Raw genomic sequence first — 14,898 nt, 5'->3', positions numbered from 1 at the left:
CAGGGTTGGAAGTCGAGGATTGAGCACTGGTATCGTACTCTGATACAGGTAGCGGACCTCTTAGCAGCCTAACTTGCTCTATCACAATGTCTGCCCCATTCTTATTTTATTTTTAAGATTTATTTTTTATTGGAAAGTCAAATTTACAGAGAGGAGAGAGAGAGAAAAAGATCTTTCATCTGCCAGTTCACTCCCCAAATGGCTGCAGTGCCTGGAGCCGAGCTGATTCAAAGCCAGGACCCAGGAGCAGCTTCTGGGTCTCCCACGCAGGTGCAGGGTCTCAAGGCTTTAGGCCATCCTCAACTGCTTTCCCAGGCCAGAAGCAGGGAGCTGGATGAGAAGCAGATCTGCAGGGATTAGAACCGTCAGCTATATGGGATCCTGGCGCATGCAAGGTGAGGACTTCAGTCACTAGGTTACTGTACTACGCTCATGCCCCATTCTTTATTTTTTAAAGATTTATTTTATTTTTTTATTGCAAAGTCAGATATACAGAGAAAAGGAGAGGCATAGAGGAAGATCTTCTGTCCGATGATTCACTCCCAAAGTGACCACAACGGCCGGAGTTGAGCCGAGCTGAAGCCAGGAGCCTGGAGCTTCATCTGGGTCTCCCAGGCAGGTGCAGGAACCCAGGCTTTGGGCCATCCTCAATTGCTTTCCCAGGTCATAGGCAGGGAGCTGAATGGGAAGTAGGGCTGCCAGGGTTAGAGCAGCCACTAGGACACCGCACTGGTACCTCTATTCTTAAAAAAAAAAAAAAAGAGAGAGAAACAAGCAAGACTTAATCCTGGGCAGTTTGTTTTTTAAAAAGTTATATTTGTTAACAGTTCATTTTCTTACCATTAATGTAAACAGAGTGGTAGACCAGTAGTTTCCAAGAAGCAGGTAGAACAAAGGAGAATAGTTGGATCTTTGTATGAGTTATGTCATTAAAACTAAATTTGTCAGGTTGTGTGTGCTAAGCATTTCTTTGGCCATTTTGAAGCTTAAAATGTTACGTGCTTTTGAGGATTGATAAGGGAAATAATACTATATAGCTTTGGTACAAATTGGAGGCAGTTTTTTGGATCTTGTTTTTCCTAAAATATCTATTTTCCCCCTTGTTTGGGCTAGAATAAGAATTGTAGTCCTTGTTGATGCTGCAAAGGAAGGAATTGTGGAAGTCCTGATATACTTTATGGGAAAGGATGTCAGGTCCAGTTATCAAGCAAGTTTAATATGCTTTGTATTTGTTGTGTGAAGAGGCAGGACTTACTAAGATGAAAGAAAAGAATAAAGGCTTTAAAAAGCAGCAGGTCAGTATTTAGGACCAGGTACATATTTTTCCAGTTGTCTGATAATAATGATTATCATTTCATTGACAGAAATCAGCAGGCTTGGAGGCAGCTCCACTTGATTCTTCCAGCATTCTGGAACTTGTGGCAACATTGGAATTGCAGTATCACTAAGATAGCATCCTTATTTGTTTTTGTGTGTTTATTTATTTGAAAGTTGGAAACAAAGCTTTCATCTGCTGGTTCATTTCCAAGATGCCCATGATAGGTTGACTTAGGCTGAAGCTGGGAACTAGGAACTCAATCTAGTTTCTTTATTTTATTAAAAGATTGATTTATTTTAATTGAAAGGCAGATTTTAGAGAGAGAAAGAGACAGAGATCTTCCATTTGCTAGTTAATGATGACTGCTGCGTGCTGCAGACTGTCTTTCAGGGGTTTGTATAGGTCCGACTTAGGAGGTGCTGTACCTGGGTGTGCCCAGCATCTGTGATGCTGGTATGCTGCAAACCTGGGAGACGTTCTGCCCTTTCTCTGATTCCCTAAGATCGGCTGTGAGCGGAAGCTTGTAAGGGGTTTCAGTTAGGAATCTTTTGTGTACCCCTTCCCAAGGCCCCCGTTTCCTTGTCCCCTGCTACGCAAGCTGGCTGCTCATAAGCTGTAGACTTCACTGAAGAAAAATGACCGTGCCACTGTGCTGGAGATGAGTTTGGAAGTAACTGGCTGTCATGGGGAAGTAACGCCTCCTGGTTGAGGTTCAATCAGCTTGCTTCCTGGCTACTGACTTAAAGATTCCTTTGGTTTGGCTACACGTTTTTCTTCTGTTCTTCTTCCCTTGATTAACACTGATGGGACTGGAGCAGCAGCATATGGGCTAATCCTCCACCTGTGGCATCAGCTGTTACCTATGGGCACCATTCAGGTCCTGGCTGTTCCACTTCTGATTCAGTTCTCTGCTTGTGGCCTGGGAGGACAGCAAAGAATAACCCATGTTCTTGTGCCTCTACACCCAGTGAGGAAGCTCCCAGCTCCCAGCTTCAGACGGGCTCTGCTTCAGCCATTGCGGCCTTTTGGGGAGGGGACCACTGGGTACAGGACCTCTCTCTGTATCTGCTTTCTAAACATCTGCCTTTCAGATGAAGACAATTGCATCTTCAAAACAAAAGGAAAGGATTGACAGCCATGTGTCCTGACTGTCTGCTGTACTTCTTGTGTGACTACTTCTGCCTTTGTAATTCTCTGCTTATAAAAGACGGCGAGGAGATCTGTTTCTTTTGGAAACTCCAGAGCTGAGAGATGCGACTGAAAGGTTGCTAGGCTGTTTACAGACGGCTTTTGAAGATTGTCTCCTGAGGTTTCAGAAACAGCATAGTGCTTGTAGACATTGCATAAACAGCACATTTTTCCACAGTGACACTTTTTTTTCCCTCATAGAACATATGACCACAACTGCAGGTCATAGCAAAAGGGGCCTAACCTTTTTCTGGAAGTGCTGGTTGCTGTGAAACTAGCCCATTTAAAACGTCTAGTTCTTCTGAAAAGCTGGAAATGACAGGCAAACCGTGTTTTGTTTTGTTTTTTAACATCTCTATTCAGACATAAGCAGAGCACCCGTTCTTAAAGATGATTCCCTGAAGGTAGCCTATTGTGAATTAACTCCATTTTATTTATTTTCTCTTTCTAGAAATTTATGTCATCTATTTGTGACAGTCTTTTCGAAGCATTGTTTCCTGGATCTTCCTACTCCACTAGATTTTCAGCTTTAACCATTTTAGTCTCAATAGCTGACGTTTTTCCTGTTCAAGAAGGTATGTTTTCTGGTAATAATTGAGGAAAGCTTTTTTGTTGTTCATCTTCTTCGCATTTTGCTTTACTTGCAGTTTTAGTTCTGTTGCCTTTTCTTTAGATGTGAGAGGTTTCATTCTTGCTGTATGATTTTTAGTTTGCCAGTGAAGAACAGACGAAAGAGAGACTGTCTCCCTTTCTGTGGATTGTCGCCCACGCAGATCCACAGTTTGCATGAACTCTTCTTGCTACAGGAAGAATTCCTATTCTTACTTCTCAAATTAGATTTGTGTGTATGTTTTTTTTTTTTTTTTTTGCTATTTTTGAAATGCTGCAGTATTTAAGTTTTAGAATTAGAATAATCATCTCTCTTGTCTGTCACAGGCCTCAGTGGGCCTCTGTGGTTAGCCTGGGATTTCCCTGGTGCAGTCTCCGTTTCATAAACTCCAGACTAGGTTTCAGAAAGACAATGCAAGGAAGTCATTTCCAGGCATTCTGGGTTAATGACACTGGTTGTTTTCCTTTTGAGAAGTGCTCAAGAAGATAGGCATTTAGCATCTCCCTTTGAATATTTTTTTTCCTTTTCAACAAAAATAATTCTCCATAAATGAGTGTCTCCGAGTTTTAATGTCGATTTCTTGCTATGTTCAGTGTTCCTTGATTGTGGTCCACCGGAAAATACCTTGCCAAGCTGCAGCTCTTTAGCTGACATGGCCTGAGGACCAGAGAACTTCACATTGTAGTTGAATTCTCTTTTATTTTCAGTTATTAGGTGAAATGCAAATTGTTGATGGGAGGAAAAGAATTAATTAGTGTGAAGGCAGGCTTGTCTCATTTGAAGAAAAACTTTCAAGTTTTTATTTTGGAAGAAATTCCAACTAGCAGCAAACTTCCAAGTATTGTTTGTTGAAAAACCTTGTATCTTTTACCTGGATCAATGGATTCATTTTTATCTGTTTGTTTCTTAATTGATGTTGCAACCATAACACAATGATCAAGTTCAGGACATTTCATGTTGATGCAGTGCTGTCATTTAGTATACATTTCATATTCAGATTTTGCCAGTTAAAACAAAAACAAAAACATGAAAGCTCCACTAGGCATGGCCCACGCAATGCTCCCACAATGTAGAACCCAATCCTAGATCATAAGTTACGTTTCATTGTTATGTCTTGCTAACCTTCTTTAATTTGGAAGGTTTCTTATTTCATGTCATTAACATTTTGGAAGAATATGTCTTAGGACACTGTCTCATTTTCCCTCATCATTTCGTTTGTGTTACATATTCTTGTTAAGAATTTTGGCTAAGTGAAATGCTGTTTTTTCAAGGCATCCTATTGGAAAGTTTCTTTGTTTTTAAAACTTTATTTTCATTTGAAAAGCAGAGTTACCAAGAAGTGAGAGAGAGAGAAATTTTTCATCCACTGGTGTACTCCCAAATGGCCACAATGGGAGCTGAGCCATCCTGAAGCCAGGAGCCAGGAGTCAGGAACTGCTTCCAGGTTTCCTATTTAGGTGCAGGGGTCCAAGCACTTGGGACATCCTCTGCTGCTTTCTCAGGCCGTAGTCAGGGGGCTGAACTGAAATAGAGCAGCTGAGACATGAACTGGTGCCCATATCGGATGCTGGCACTGTAAACTTAGCCTGCTGTGTCATGGCTCTGGCCCTAAAGATTTATGTATTTGAGAGGATAGTAATGGGATTCCATTGGATGACATGAATCCTGTAGTCTCAGTGATGAAGGTGAGAAATACCCACTGGGAGACTAGTGCTGATACTGGGAAGTTGGAGAACCAAATCTAGGAAATTAAGAAATTTGTGGAGCTTTCTCTTACCTACCCAGAATATTACCAAGAGATGAGAATATAGCCCTTTATTCTCTGTGTCCACCTGTCACAGATAAAATCTTGCTGGCCAAAGCAAAGGAAAGCCAACACTTCACTGCTTTGTGGAGTGTAGTGGCTCTGAACTTACTCAGAAGTACCTAGGAGGTGGGCCCAAGCTTATATGGGAATTGTTTCACGTTGCTGAAGAACATGCACCATCCATCATTTTTTATTGATAAAATTCATGGTATTGGAACAATACTGAAATTATTGAATCAGCTGGATAGCTTTGATTCCAGAGAAGATATGAAAAAAAAGATGCCACAAACTAAACAGAAACTTTGCATCCAAGATATCATTATCACATTTTGCTTTGCTTGCAGATTTTGACCTGAGTGATTATTTAACAGAAAGTTCTCTGCACATTTCATGTACTTATAGCTGTATCTGTGTATGGGGAAATTATAGCAGGCATAATTACGTCAGTAACTCTTTAGCTTGGATGCATATTTTAATATATTAAATATATGTTACTTTAAATTTAGAAATTTTGAATTATCTTAATGAGTAAACCACATATAATTGGGCAGGGACTAATGTTGTAGTTACTATGTTACATAAGCAACTTGGAAGGAAGATAGGGCCAGACATACTATGATTGGAAAGTCATCCTTCATTACAAGTGTGGCAGGTTTATTTTTTAGATGGATTATGATTTGATATTAGTCAGTATGGTTTTTGCCTTTCCTAAAGTATTCCTGGGACTAAGAAGAATAAGCTGCATGCATATTCTTAGGTAGAATCAGATATCACAGTATGCATGGCAAAAAATAAAAAAATTGTATTCTATAGTTAGATTAAAAGGATTTATTTGGCTGTCAAAACCACTTAAGCAGAACCCTTGGAGCATGCGCCATATTGGGGACCCTGGGATGATATCGGGTGGCCATTCCTATACCTGGGTACTGAGGCAGTTGGGAGGTCGGGTGCGGCTTTTCCCTTTACCTTTCCCCCAGATATAGGAGGAAGAAAAAGAAAATTTGGAAACAATGGTCTTGCCCACTTTCTCCTAATCTTTAACCTTTCTCACCCTAATCAACTATGTAAACATCATTTTAAAAAAAAGGTTTTGTTTGGGTTAATACTAACTTAGTTTTTGTTTTAGTATGGATATAGTGTATGTGTGTGTGTATGTATGTATGTATTTAAAGATTTTTTTTTATTTGAAAGGCAAAGTTACAGAGAGAAGGAGAGACAGAGGCTTTCTAACCTCTAGTAGTGTCCCTAAATGCTGGAACAGCTGAAGCTGAGCTGATCCAAAGCTGGGAACAGGAGCCTTCTCTTGGCTTCCTAGCTTGGTGCAGTGGCCTAAGTACTTGGGCCATTCTCTGCTGCTTTCCCAGGCCATAAGCAGGAAGCAGGAAGTGGAGTAGCTGGGACATGAACTGGCACCCTTATGATATACCTGTGCTGCAGGTGGAGGATTAGCCTGCCTACATCATGACACTGTACCCTATAATGTGTATTTTTTGAGATTATTAAAAATGAAGAGTTTGAGAGGGAGAGGCAGAGAGAGATGAGATACTTTGCTTCTACTGATTGACTACCTTGAAGGTTGCAATGGCCAGGGCTGCGCCAGGGTGAGACCACAATCTGGAAGCTTCATTTGGATTTCCCACATGGATGATTGGGGCCTAAATGCTTGGGTTGTCTTCTGCTTTTCCTTGGCTATTAATAGAGAGCTGGATTGAAATTGGAGCAGATGGGGCATGAACTGGTACCCATATGGGATGTTGGTTTTACAGGCGGCCAATTTACACACTGTGCCACAATGCCGGCCCCTTTATTTAGTGTTTTATTTTAAATGTTTATTTAATTTTAAGGGCAATGGGTTGTATAAAACAACATGCTTTTTCTTTTAGAACTTACAATTAAAAAAGTTATTTATTTGCATTTTATTAGAAAGGCAAAGAGACAACAAGGTGAGAGATTTTCCATTTGCCTTTATACTCTGCAAATACTTAGCAGCCAAGACTGGGCCAGGTTTGAGGCAGTAAGTGCGGCATTCCATGTGGGTCTCCAATGTGGATGGTAGGGACCAAGCACTTGAGCCATCCTCTGCTGCCTCTTGGGATATGCACTAGCAGGAATTGGAAGCCAAGGAGCTTGGACTTGAATCAGGCATTCTGCTACAGGACACAGGCATCCCATGTGGGGACTTAACTGTTGAGGCAAGTGTCCACCCCCAGAACTCACAGTAGTTAATAAGTAATACATTAAATTTCAGGTGAAAATAAGTTCTGTGACAAAATATTTGGAGAAAATAGGGGGAGTTTAGAGCTCTCTAATCTGGGAAGATGGAGAGTGCTAGCTGTTTCCTATTCTGGTCTCAGAAGGTTTCAAATTTGAACAACTTCATCAGAGAAGTCACAAAAGAAGTTAGAAAATACTTTAAGATAAATGTGAACAGAAACAGCAAAAGCAGTGCTCATAGGAAAATTTATTGCTGCAAATGTTTATAGTAAAGATCAAGATTTCAAGTCAACAACCTAACTTTACACCTCAACGACCTGGAAAGAAGAAGGAACTTAACCCAAAACTAGCAGAAGGAGGGAAATGATGGAGATTAGAACAGAGATAAACAAAATAGAGAATCGAAAAAGAACATAGAATCAATGAAACCAGAACTTGAAAATCAACAAAACTGTCAAAGTCTTAACTAAAGACAAAGGTGTAAATAATAAAAGTTAGAAATGAGAAGAGGGCCCTTTGTGTTCTTACAGAACTAAAAAGTATATGTTATGGGTAAATTGCTAAAATGTGAAAATCACAGACTCCAAAAGAAAGAGGCAATTTGAACTAATCTCTAACGTGAAGATATTGAATCAATAATTGCAAGCCTGAAAGTCCCTTGTGAGTGGCTTCACTGCCAAGTTCTACCAAACATTTAAAGAATTGACATTAATCCTTCTCAGACTTTTTTGAGTCAGAAAAGAGTGAACACCTCCTGACTCATTCTATGACGCTATTACCCTGACAGCAAAGAAACCATAAGAAAATTAAGACCAGTAACCCTGATGAATATAGGAGCAAAAGTACTTCACAAAACAGCAGTGAACCAAATCTAACAGCATGTTAAAAATACTATCCATTACCATCAAATGGAATTTGTCCCAGCACTGTACCATAGCAATAAAGATATGTCATTGTTGTTCATCCTAAGATGCAGTACGACTTTAGATTCTAGGTCAGAAAGTTTATATTGGCTCTAGTCCTGGCTGCTTCACTTCTGATCTGCTTCTCTGATGATTAACCCTGGGAAGCTACAGAAGTTGGTCCAAACCTTTGAACTCCTGCTACCCGAGTCAGAGACCCTGATGAATTTTTGGGTTCCTGGCCTATCCGTGACCATTGAGGCCAATTGAGAAATGAGTCAGTGGTTGGAAGATACCTCTCTGTCACCCACTGTATAATTACGAATATTTTTAAGATTGGTTTCTAGGGATGATGTTACGGTATAGTGGTTTAAGTCACTGCTTGTGATGCTTGCATCTCACAGTGTCAGTTCCAGTTCCGGCTAGTCTGTTTCTGATCTAGCTGTCTGCCAATGCACCTGGGTGGCTGCAGAAGCGTAGTCAGATGCTGGAGTCCCTGCTAGACACAGATGAGCACCGGATGGAATTCCTGTCCTGTGGCTTTGTCCTGGCCTATCCCTATTGCAGTCATATGGGGAGTGAACCGATGGAAGGAAGATCTGTCACTTTCTCCATCTGTTCTGCCTTCCAAGTAAATAAAATGAATAAACATTTTAGAATAAGATGTGCTCCTAAATATGTTTTTGTTAATTTTCAGTAGTGACTTAAAATTATCACGTGGTTTTAAAATAAAAAAAAGTGTTCACTTCGTATTTGGAAAGCTACAATACTTGTTATGTTACCATTTAAAGAAATACATTAATGGAAAATTTAATCTTTTATGACGTTGTGGGTTAAGTTGTGTAGTGTGACTGAAAGTCAGACCCGGTAGCTTGAGGAGGCTAATTTCCTTCCCTTTGCTTTAGTTCATCCTCAGATCTTTAAATGTTCTTTCTTTCTTCTTTTTTTTTTTTTTTTTTTTTGTCTTTAGATGGAGTCCAGACAGTGTATCAGCTGAGTGATGATATTGATGTTGGTCGTTTCCAAACACTAATGGAATGTTTTACCAGCACATTTGAAGATGTGAAAATTTTAGCATTTGATCTTTTGATGAAGTTGTCCAAAACAGCTGTACAGTTTCAGGTATTGGTGTTTTATCTGTGCACATGTGAAAACAGTATATACGTGAAGGTTTCTGGTTCACTGGAAGAAAAAGGTAGAATCATTTCAGATTTATCTAGGTTCTTTGCTTCTGCCTTTTTAAAAAAAATTTTGCTGTTATGTGTAGATGTTATCAATATATCATCAATACCTCTCTTTTGTGGGATGATGTGAAAGGAGGAAGCATTGTACAAAAAAAAGTCCACTCACTGGGTGTTTTGGGTTTTATTTAAAGGTTTATTTATTTATTTGAAAGGCAGAGTATACAGAAAGAGGGAGAACCAGAAATCTCTGCTGGTTTATTGCCCATGTGGTCTGAGCAGCTGGGGCTGTGGCAGGCTGAAGCTTGGAACCGCTATCCTATTGTCCCACGTAGGTGCAGGAGCCCAGCCACTTGGGCAGTCCCACGGTTTACTCATTTTCATGACATGTTAGCAGGTGGCTTGATCTGAAGTGGGGCAGCTGAGACTCCAGCATTAACTCACATGGGATGCTGTGGCTCTGCCCACTATGTCACAACTCATATGGGATGCCATGCTCTAGCAACTGTTGCATGGTGGCAGTTCCAGGCCTTGCTTTACTTATTGCTTTGATAAAAAGGGGTGTGTAGCAGACAGTAGGTTTAAGGTTATTGGTAATTTTAGTTAACTGAGGTTAACGCCCTGTTTCCTTTGGACATGTAATATTTGACTAAAACTTACTGCTTACAACAACTTGAAGCTTTTTGAATAGTCTCCCTGCTTAGTGGACTAGGAGACTCAGTGTAAATGATGTGGAGAAGGTGCTTCTGGACTCCCAGCAAGCAGCAGGTGAACTGATAAGTGAACCCTGCTAGGTGCTTGGTGCCTGTGACCTACGGTGAGCTGTCCTGCCTGCCGTCTTGTACAGTTCACTTTCCCCTCGCACAGACTCCCCTCTGTGAGAGGGGGGGATCCAGAGTCCCTGAGGCAGAATTTTTAACTTGAGCTCATCGCTTTGTTTTCCCTGACTGTGTCCTGGAGTGTCCCCAGGACCAGCCTTCTACTGGATTTGTATTTGCTTCCATTGCAATAGCTGAATGGGAAGGGAGAGGGGAGAAGGGCAGGAATCCTTCACACACGTGAAGCATTAATCCCCAGAGATAAGAGAAGTACTCTCTGTAGGCATACAGTTTCTAAGAGAGAAAGTACATTTTTGTGGACACAGAAGGCATTCAGAAAAAAAAAAAAAAAGAACAAACAATGTTAAGTTTTCCAGTTGAAATTATTTTCAAGGTCTTTATCTCTGAGCTGCATCCATAATAATTATTAAATATTGTAAGAAAAATAACCTTTATTTAGAAAGGAAATAAATGTTCGTATTATATATATGGCAAGCAGTGTTTTAAATCAAACCCAAGAAATCCTTCTGGGACTCTTACCATATCTGCTTTATTCTAGGATTCTGAGAAGTTGGAACAATTGTTCCAGGCAGCATTGGAGCTCAGCACAAGCCCCAAACCCTATGACTGTGTCACCTCTTCCTACTTGCTGAATTTCTTAATCTGGCAGGATGTGCTGCCGTCATCTCTGCCTGGCTACTTGACCCAGCGAGTTGCATGCAAAGGTGGCAATACGTCCGCTGCTGTGGTGGAAAGGAACACACTAATGGGTTTGTATTGAGTAAACGACCTTTTGCTCTTATTTATCAAAACCATTATCTTACTCTCTCTTCGTTTGGTTAGAATATCTAACGGTTGAACATTTACTTTGCGGTTTTGGATTCAAGAGTTTACCAGCATATAAGAGCACAGTGAGTTCTATGCATATGACCAGATTACTCAGCTGTGACACTTGTTTCTGAACAGAGGATTCCTGTTAAAAGATACACAAATGCACATAAATAAAGCTCTGTTTTAAAGAATATCAACTCTTTCACCCTAAGTGGTTTTTTCCTTTAGTTTTTGCAGAAATTTTACTGCAACTGTAAACGGAGCATATTTATTAGTTCTTTGTAGAGCAGATTTCCTTTTTGTGCTGTCTGTTCTAATTGATTGTCACATTCATGCACTTTCCTTTTTCCATATAGCCAGTTCTTAAACCTAGGGAATGACATGGTTTAAATTTAGTGATTCTCAACAAATATGTGTTAAGGATTCATGTAGTTAATATGTACCGGTAGATATTTTGGAATGGTATAGGAAGTCAGACCATATGTGAACAGAAGTAGGTATTTTGGTGTGGCAGTTCAAATGTTGCTTTTCAAGTAGTTAAAACATCTTTTGAAAATGGAGGTCAGGTACAGAAAGCTGAAAACTATTCTTTCCAGGACGGTGGAAAAGCCATGAAGTGGAAAACTCACAGTGGGATGGAAGAGAGTCTGGCTGTGTAAATGGGGATAGAGAGATTACAGTGCCCTAGAGCAGGATGCTTGTCTACTCCTGCTACCTCAGGGCAAGGTTCAAAATAGAACCTACCAGGACCATTGAGAAAGGACTCCAGTTAGGGTGAGCAGGGAGTGTATGCTTCCCATAAAGGCTTTCAGTTAAAAACCTCGGAGAATTTTGTGAAATGCATCAAATATGCAGAGAATATCAATAGAAGAGAGGGTGGTAGATGTAGTGATTTTAAGGTGCTGTGTCCCGTATTGAAGTACCTGGGTTCTATACCTGATTCAGACTTTTTGCTGGTGGGAACCCTCGGAGGCAGAGGTGTTGGCATTGGTTTCTTCATTCCCAGGTGATTCCTGGATTCAGTTCCAGCCTGATCCTGCCTACTTTATACTCGGCCCTCGGGTGCTGAATTTTTTTAACGTATCTTATTTTTTTCATATTTTTAAACATTTATTTTATTTTTATTATAAAGTCAGATATACAGAGAGGAGGAGAGACAGAGTGGAAGATCTTCCATCTGATGGTTCACTCCCCAAGTGACTGCAATGGGTGGAGCTGCACCGGTTGAAGCAAGGAACCCGGAGCTTCTTCCAAGTGTCCCTCACGGGTGCAGGGTTCCAAGGCTTTGGGCTGTCCTCGACTGTTTTCCAGGCCACAAGCAGGATGGCAAGTGGAGCTGCTGTGATTAGAATTAGCGGTCATATGAGATCCCAGTGTGTTCAAGGTGAGGAGTTTAGCCACTAGGCTGTTGCATTGGGCCAGAATTAAGAATATTTTTAAAGGCAGAATCTGAATGATATTTCTCTAAAGAACATATGCAAATGAGTGATAAACATGAAAATTCGCTCAATATCGTTAACCTTTCCTGAAATGCCAGTCAAAATCACAGTGAGGATTATGCCCAGGATGATGACTATAAGGAAAGAAAATAAAATATGTTATAACAAATGTTGATGTGGATGTGGAGAAAGTAGACTGCTCATGTACAGTTGGTGTGATTGTAAAATGGTACTTTTGGTATTGAAAACAATCTGTTGGTTCCTAAAGAGTCAAACCTAGTGTTGCCATATGACCGCACCTCCACCCTTAGACATGGTCTTTGTGGGCTTGGGCTGCTGTCACAAAATGTCATAGACCAGGTGGGTTATAAAGGGATAGCTGTGTCTGTTCTGGAGGTTGACAGTTGTAAGAACAAGTTACTGGCAGATTCAGTTCTTGGTATAGTCCTTCTCACTCTCAGCCAGCTCTTTTCTTAACTGTGTGATCACATGGCCCAGAGAGATTGAGTGCACACGTGTGCACACTCTGCTGTCTGCTTTCCCTCTAACAAGGCCACTAATCCCATCATGTTATTGTTGCCACGAGCTGGTCTAAGCCCACTACTCTCTGAAGGATCTGTCTCCAGACACTGCCATGTTGTAGGTTAGGGCTTCAATGTGTCAATGCTGAAGAGGACCCAGTTTAGTCCATGATAGGCCTATGAAAACATGTGCATGTAAGGGCTTGTACAAGAATGTTTGTAACAGTCGTATTCTTAGGAGACAAAGAGTGCAAACTGTCTAGTCTGCCATGTGATGAGTGGGTACAATACAATGTTGTGTAATCACAGAGGACTCTTACTCAGCCATAAAAAGGAATGCATTGTTGATACATGGCTCTAGCATGAAAGAGCTTAAGACATTAGTGAAGTGAAAGAAGCTGGTCACAAAAGAATGTTTCTTATTGCATAATTGTGTGTGTATCCTATGTCTAGAATAAAGTCCATAGAGATTGAAAACATGTTAGTGGTTATGAGTCCTGAGGGAGGGTGGGGTAGGGGAGGGCAGAGGGAAGTGACTGTTGATAGGTGAGTGATCTGTGAAGGGAGGGAACATTGTAATGTTCTAAAATGGACTGTTGGGATGGTTGCCCATATGTGTGATTAAACTAGAAACCATTAACTTGGATAATTTAAATTTTGTGGTTGTACAGGCTTTTTCTTTCACTAAAGGTATTCCTTTTTTTAAGATTTATTTTTATTATAAAGTCAGATATACAGAGAGGAGGAGAGACAGAGAAGAAGATCTTCCATCTGCTGATTCACCCCCCAAGTGGTTGCAATGGCTGGAGCTAAGCCAATCCAGGAGCCAGGAGTCTCTTCCCAAGGGTCCCAAGGCTTTGGGCCTTCCTCAACTGCTTTCCTAGGCCACAAGCAGGGAGCTGGATGGGAAGCAGAGCGGTTGGAATTAGAACCAGTGCCATTTGGGATCCCGGTGCACGTGAGGCAAGGACTTTAGCTGCTAGGTTACTGTGCTGGGCCTTCACTGAAGGCTTTCTTAAAAAACTCATCTGCTGTCCAAATAACACATGCCACATGGGTCTGGGCTTTGATTCTCCAGCTACATGACATGTAGGAGGGGTGATTCGGAGTGAATGCTATGATGGATCCAGGTAGTAAGGAGAGAAGAGACTCAGTTTTGCCACAACTAGAAATGGCGAATGGCTAATGGGTGGGGATAGTTTTGGAAGATCTCTTTTTGTTTCAAAACTTCTAGTGTAAGGTTCAGTCAAATTGGCTGTTTTCCTAGGAACAGTGTTCACAAAGTGATAAGTGTTTTTAAACTTGCTTTGCCTGTTTTTTTTTTCCCGTGTTTTTCCAGTTATTAAGTGCTTAATGGAATATCTTGAGGAAGAAATCTCCAAGGCTGAACACTCTCTGCTTCAGGCAGCAGCAGCGTTTCCAATGTATGGGCGAGTTCACTGCATAACTGGAGCTTTGCGGAAGTTACCCCTCAAGTAAGCGCCTCCACAGCTGTGTCCTGTCTCAGACATGCACGTGGGTCTGAGTGGGTTTTTTTTTTTCTGCTTCTTACTGGAATTTGTTCTGGGAGAGGAGTCTGTTACTCTAAAGACAGTTGGAAAGTGGATTGAAAAGTCCACATGTGTCTACATATTTTTAGGTCCCAAATATTTCATGTATTGCACAACTTTGAAACATGAGTTCCTTCAACTCCTTGAATCAGTTAATTGCCCTGTTTTGCTTTGAGTCTGAACTTCTCTCTGTTCTGTTGCAGCCGCCTGCAGCTGCTGAGTGAGTGGAGACCCGTGGTGGAGAAGCTCCTCTCTCTGTCCTACAGGCTGTCTGCTGTGGTGTCCCCCGTCATTCAGAGTTCCTCCCCTGAGGGCCTTATCCCCATGGACACTGATTCAGGTCAGCAACAAAGAGTGTCACAGTGCTGTACTCTCATTCTTAGGTTTCCCTTTTGCTTTTTAGAAACTGAATTCAAGGATCAAGAAGAAGTTATATGAAATAAGTAAGTGATAGAGTTTGTCAGTGAGGGAAACATGTTAGGGTCTGGAATAGGAAAAGACCATTTGATGTACGAGGAC

General features: G+C 41.0%; 1 protein-coding gene across 1 annotated transcript in view; it reads left to right on the top strand.

Annotated features, from left to right (window-relative positions):
• THADA (THADA armadillo repeat containing) overlaps positions 1–14,898 on the top strand; it is a 316,968-nt gene that overhangs the window by 20,635 nt on the left and 281,435 nt on the right. The window contains exons 15-19 of the mRNA XM_040993162.1: positions 2,958–3,081; positions 9,010–9,161; positions 10,598–10,808; positions 14,169–14,304; positions 14,583–14,719. Coding sequence (XP_040849096.1) covers positions 2,958–3,081; positions 9,010–9,161; positions 10,598–10,808; positions 14,169–14,304; positions 14,583–14,719 — 760 coding nt within the window. The remainder of the gene's footprint in view (positions 1–2,957; positions 3,082–9,009; positions 9,162–10,597; positions 10,809–14,168; positions 14,305–14,582; positions 14,720–14,898) is intronic.

This window comes from Ochotona curzoniae, unplaced genomic scaffold, assembly GCF_017591425.1.
Source record: "Ochotona curzoniae isolate NIBS_2020 unplaced genomic scaffold, NIBS_Ocur_1.0 contig_883, whole genome shotgun sequence".
Lineage (NCBI taxonomy): Eukaryota > Metazoa > Chordata > Mammalia > Lagomorpha > Ochotonidae > Ochotona > Ochotona curzoniae.
The sequence above is the reverse complement of the archived record's forward strand: the minus strand, read 5'-3'. Positions and strand labels throughout refer to the sequence as shown.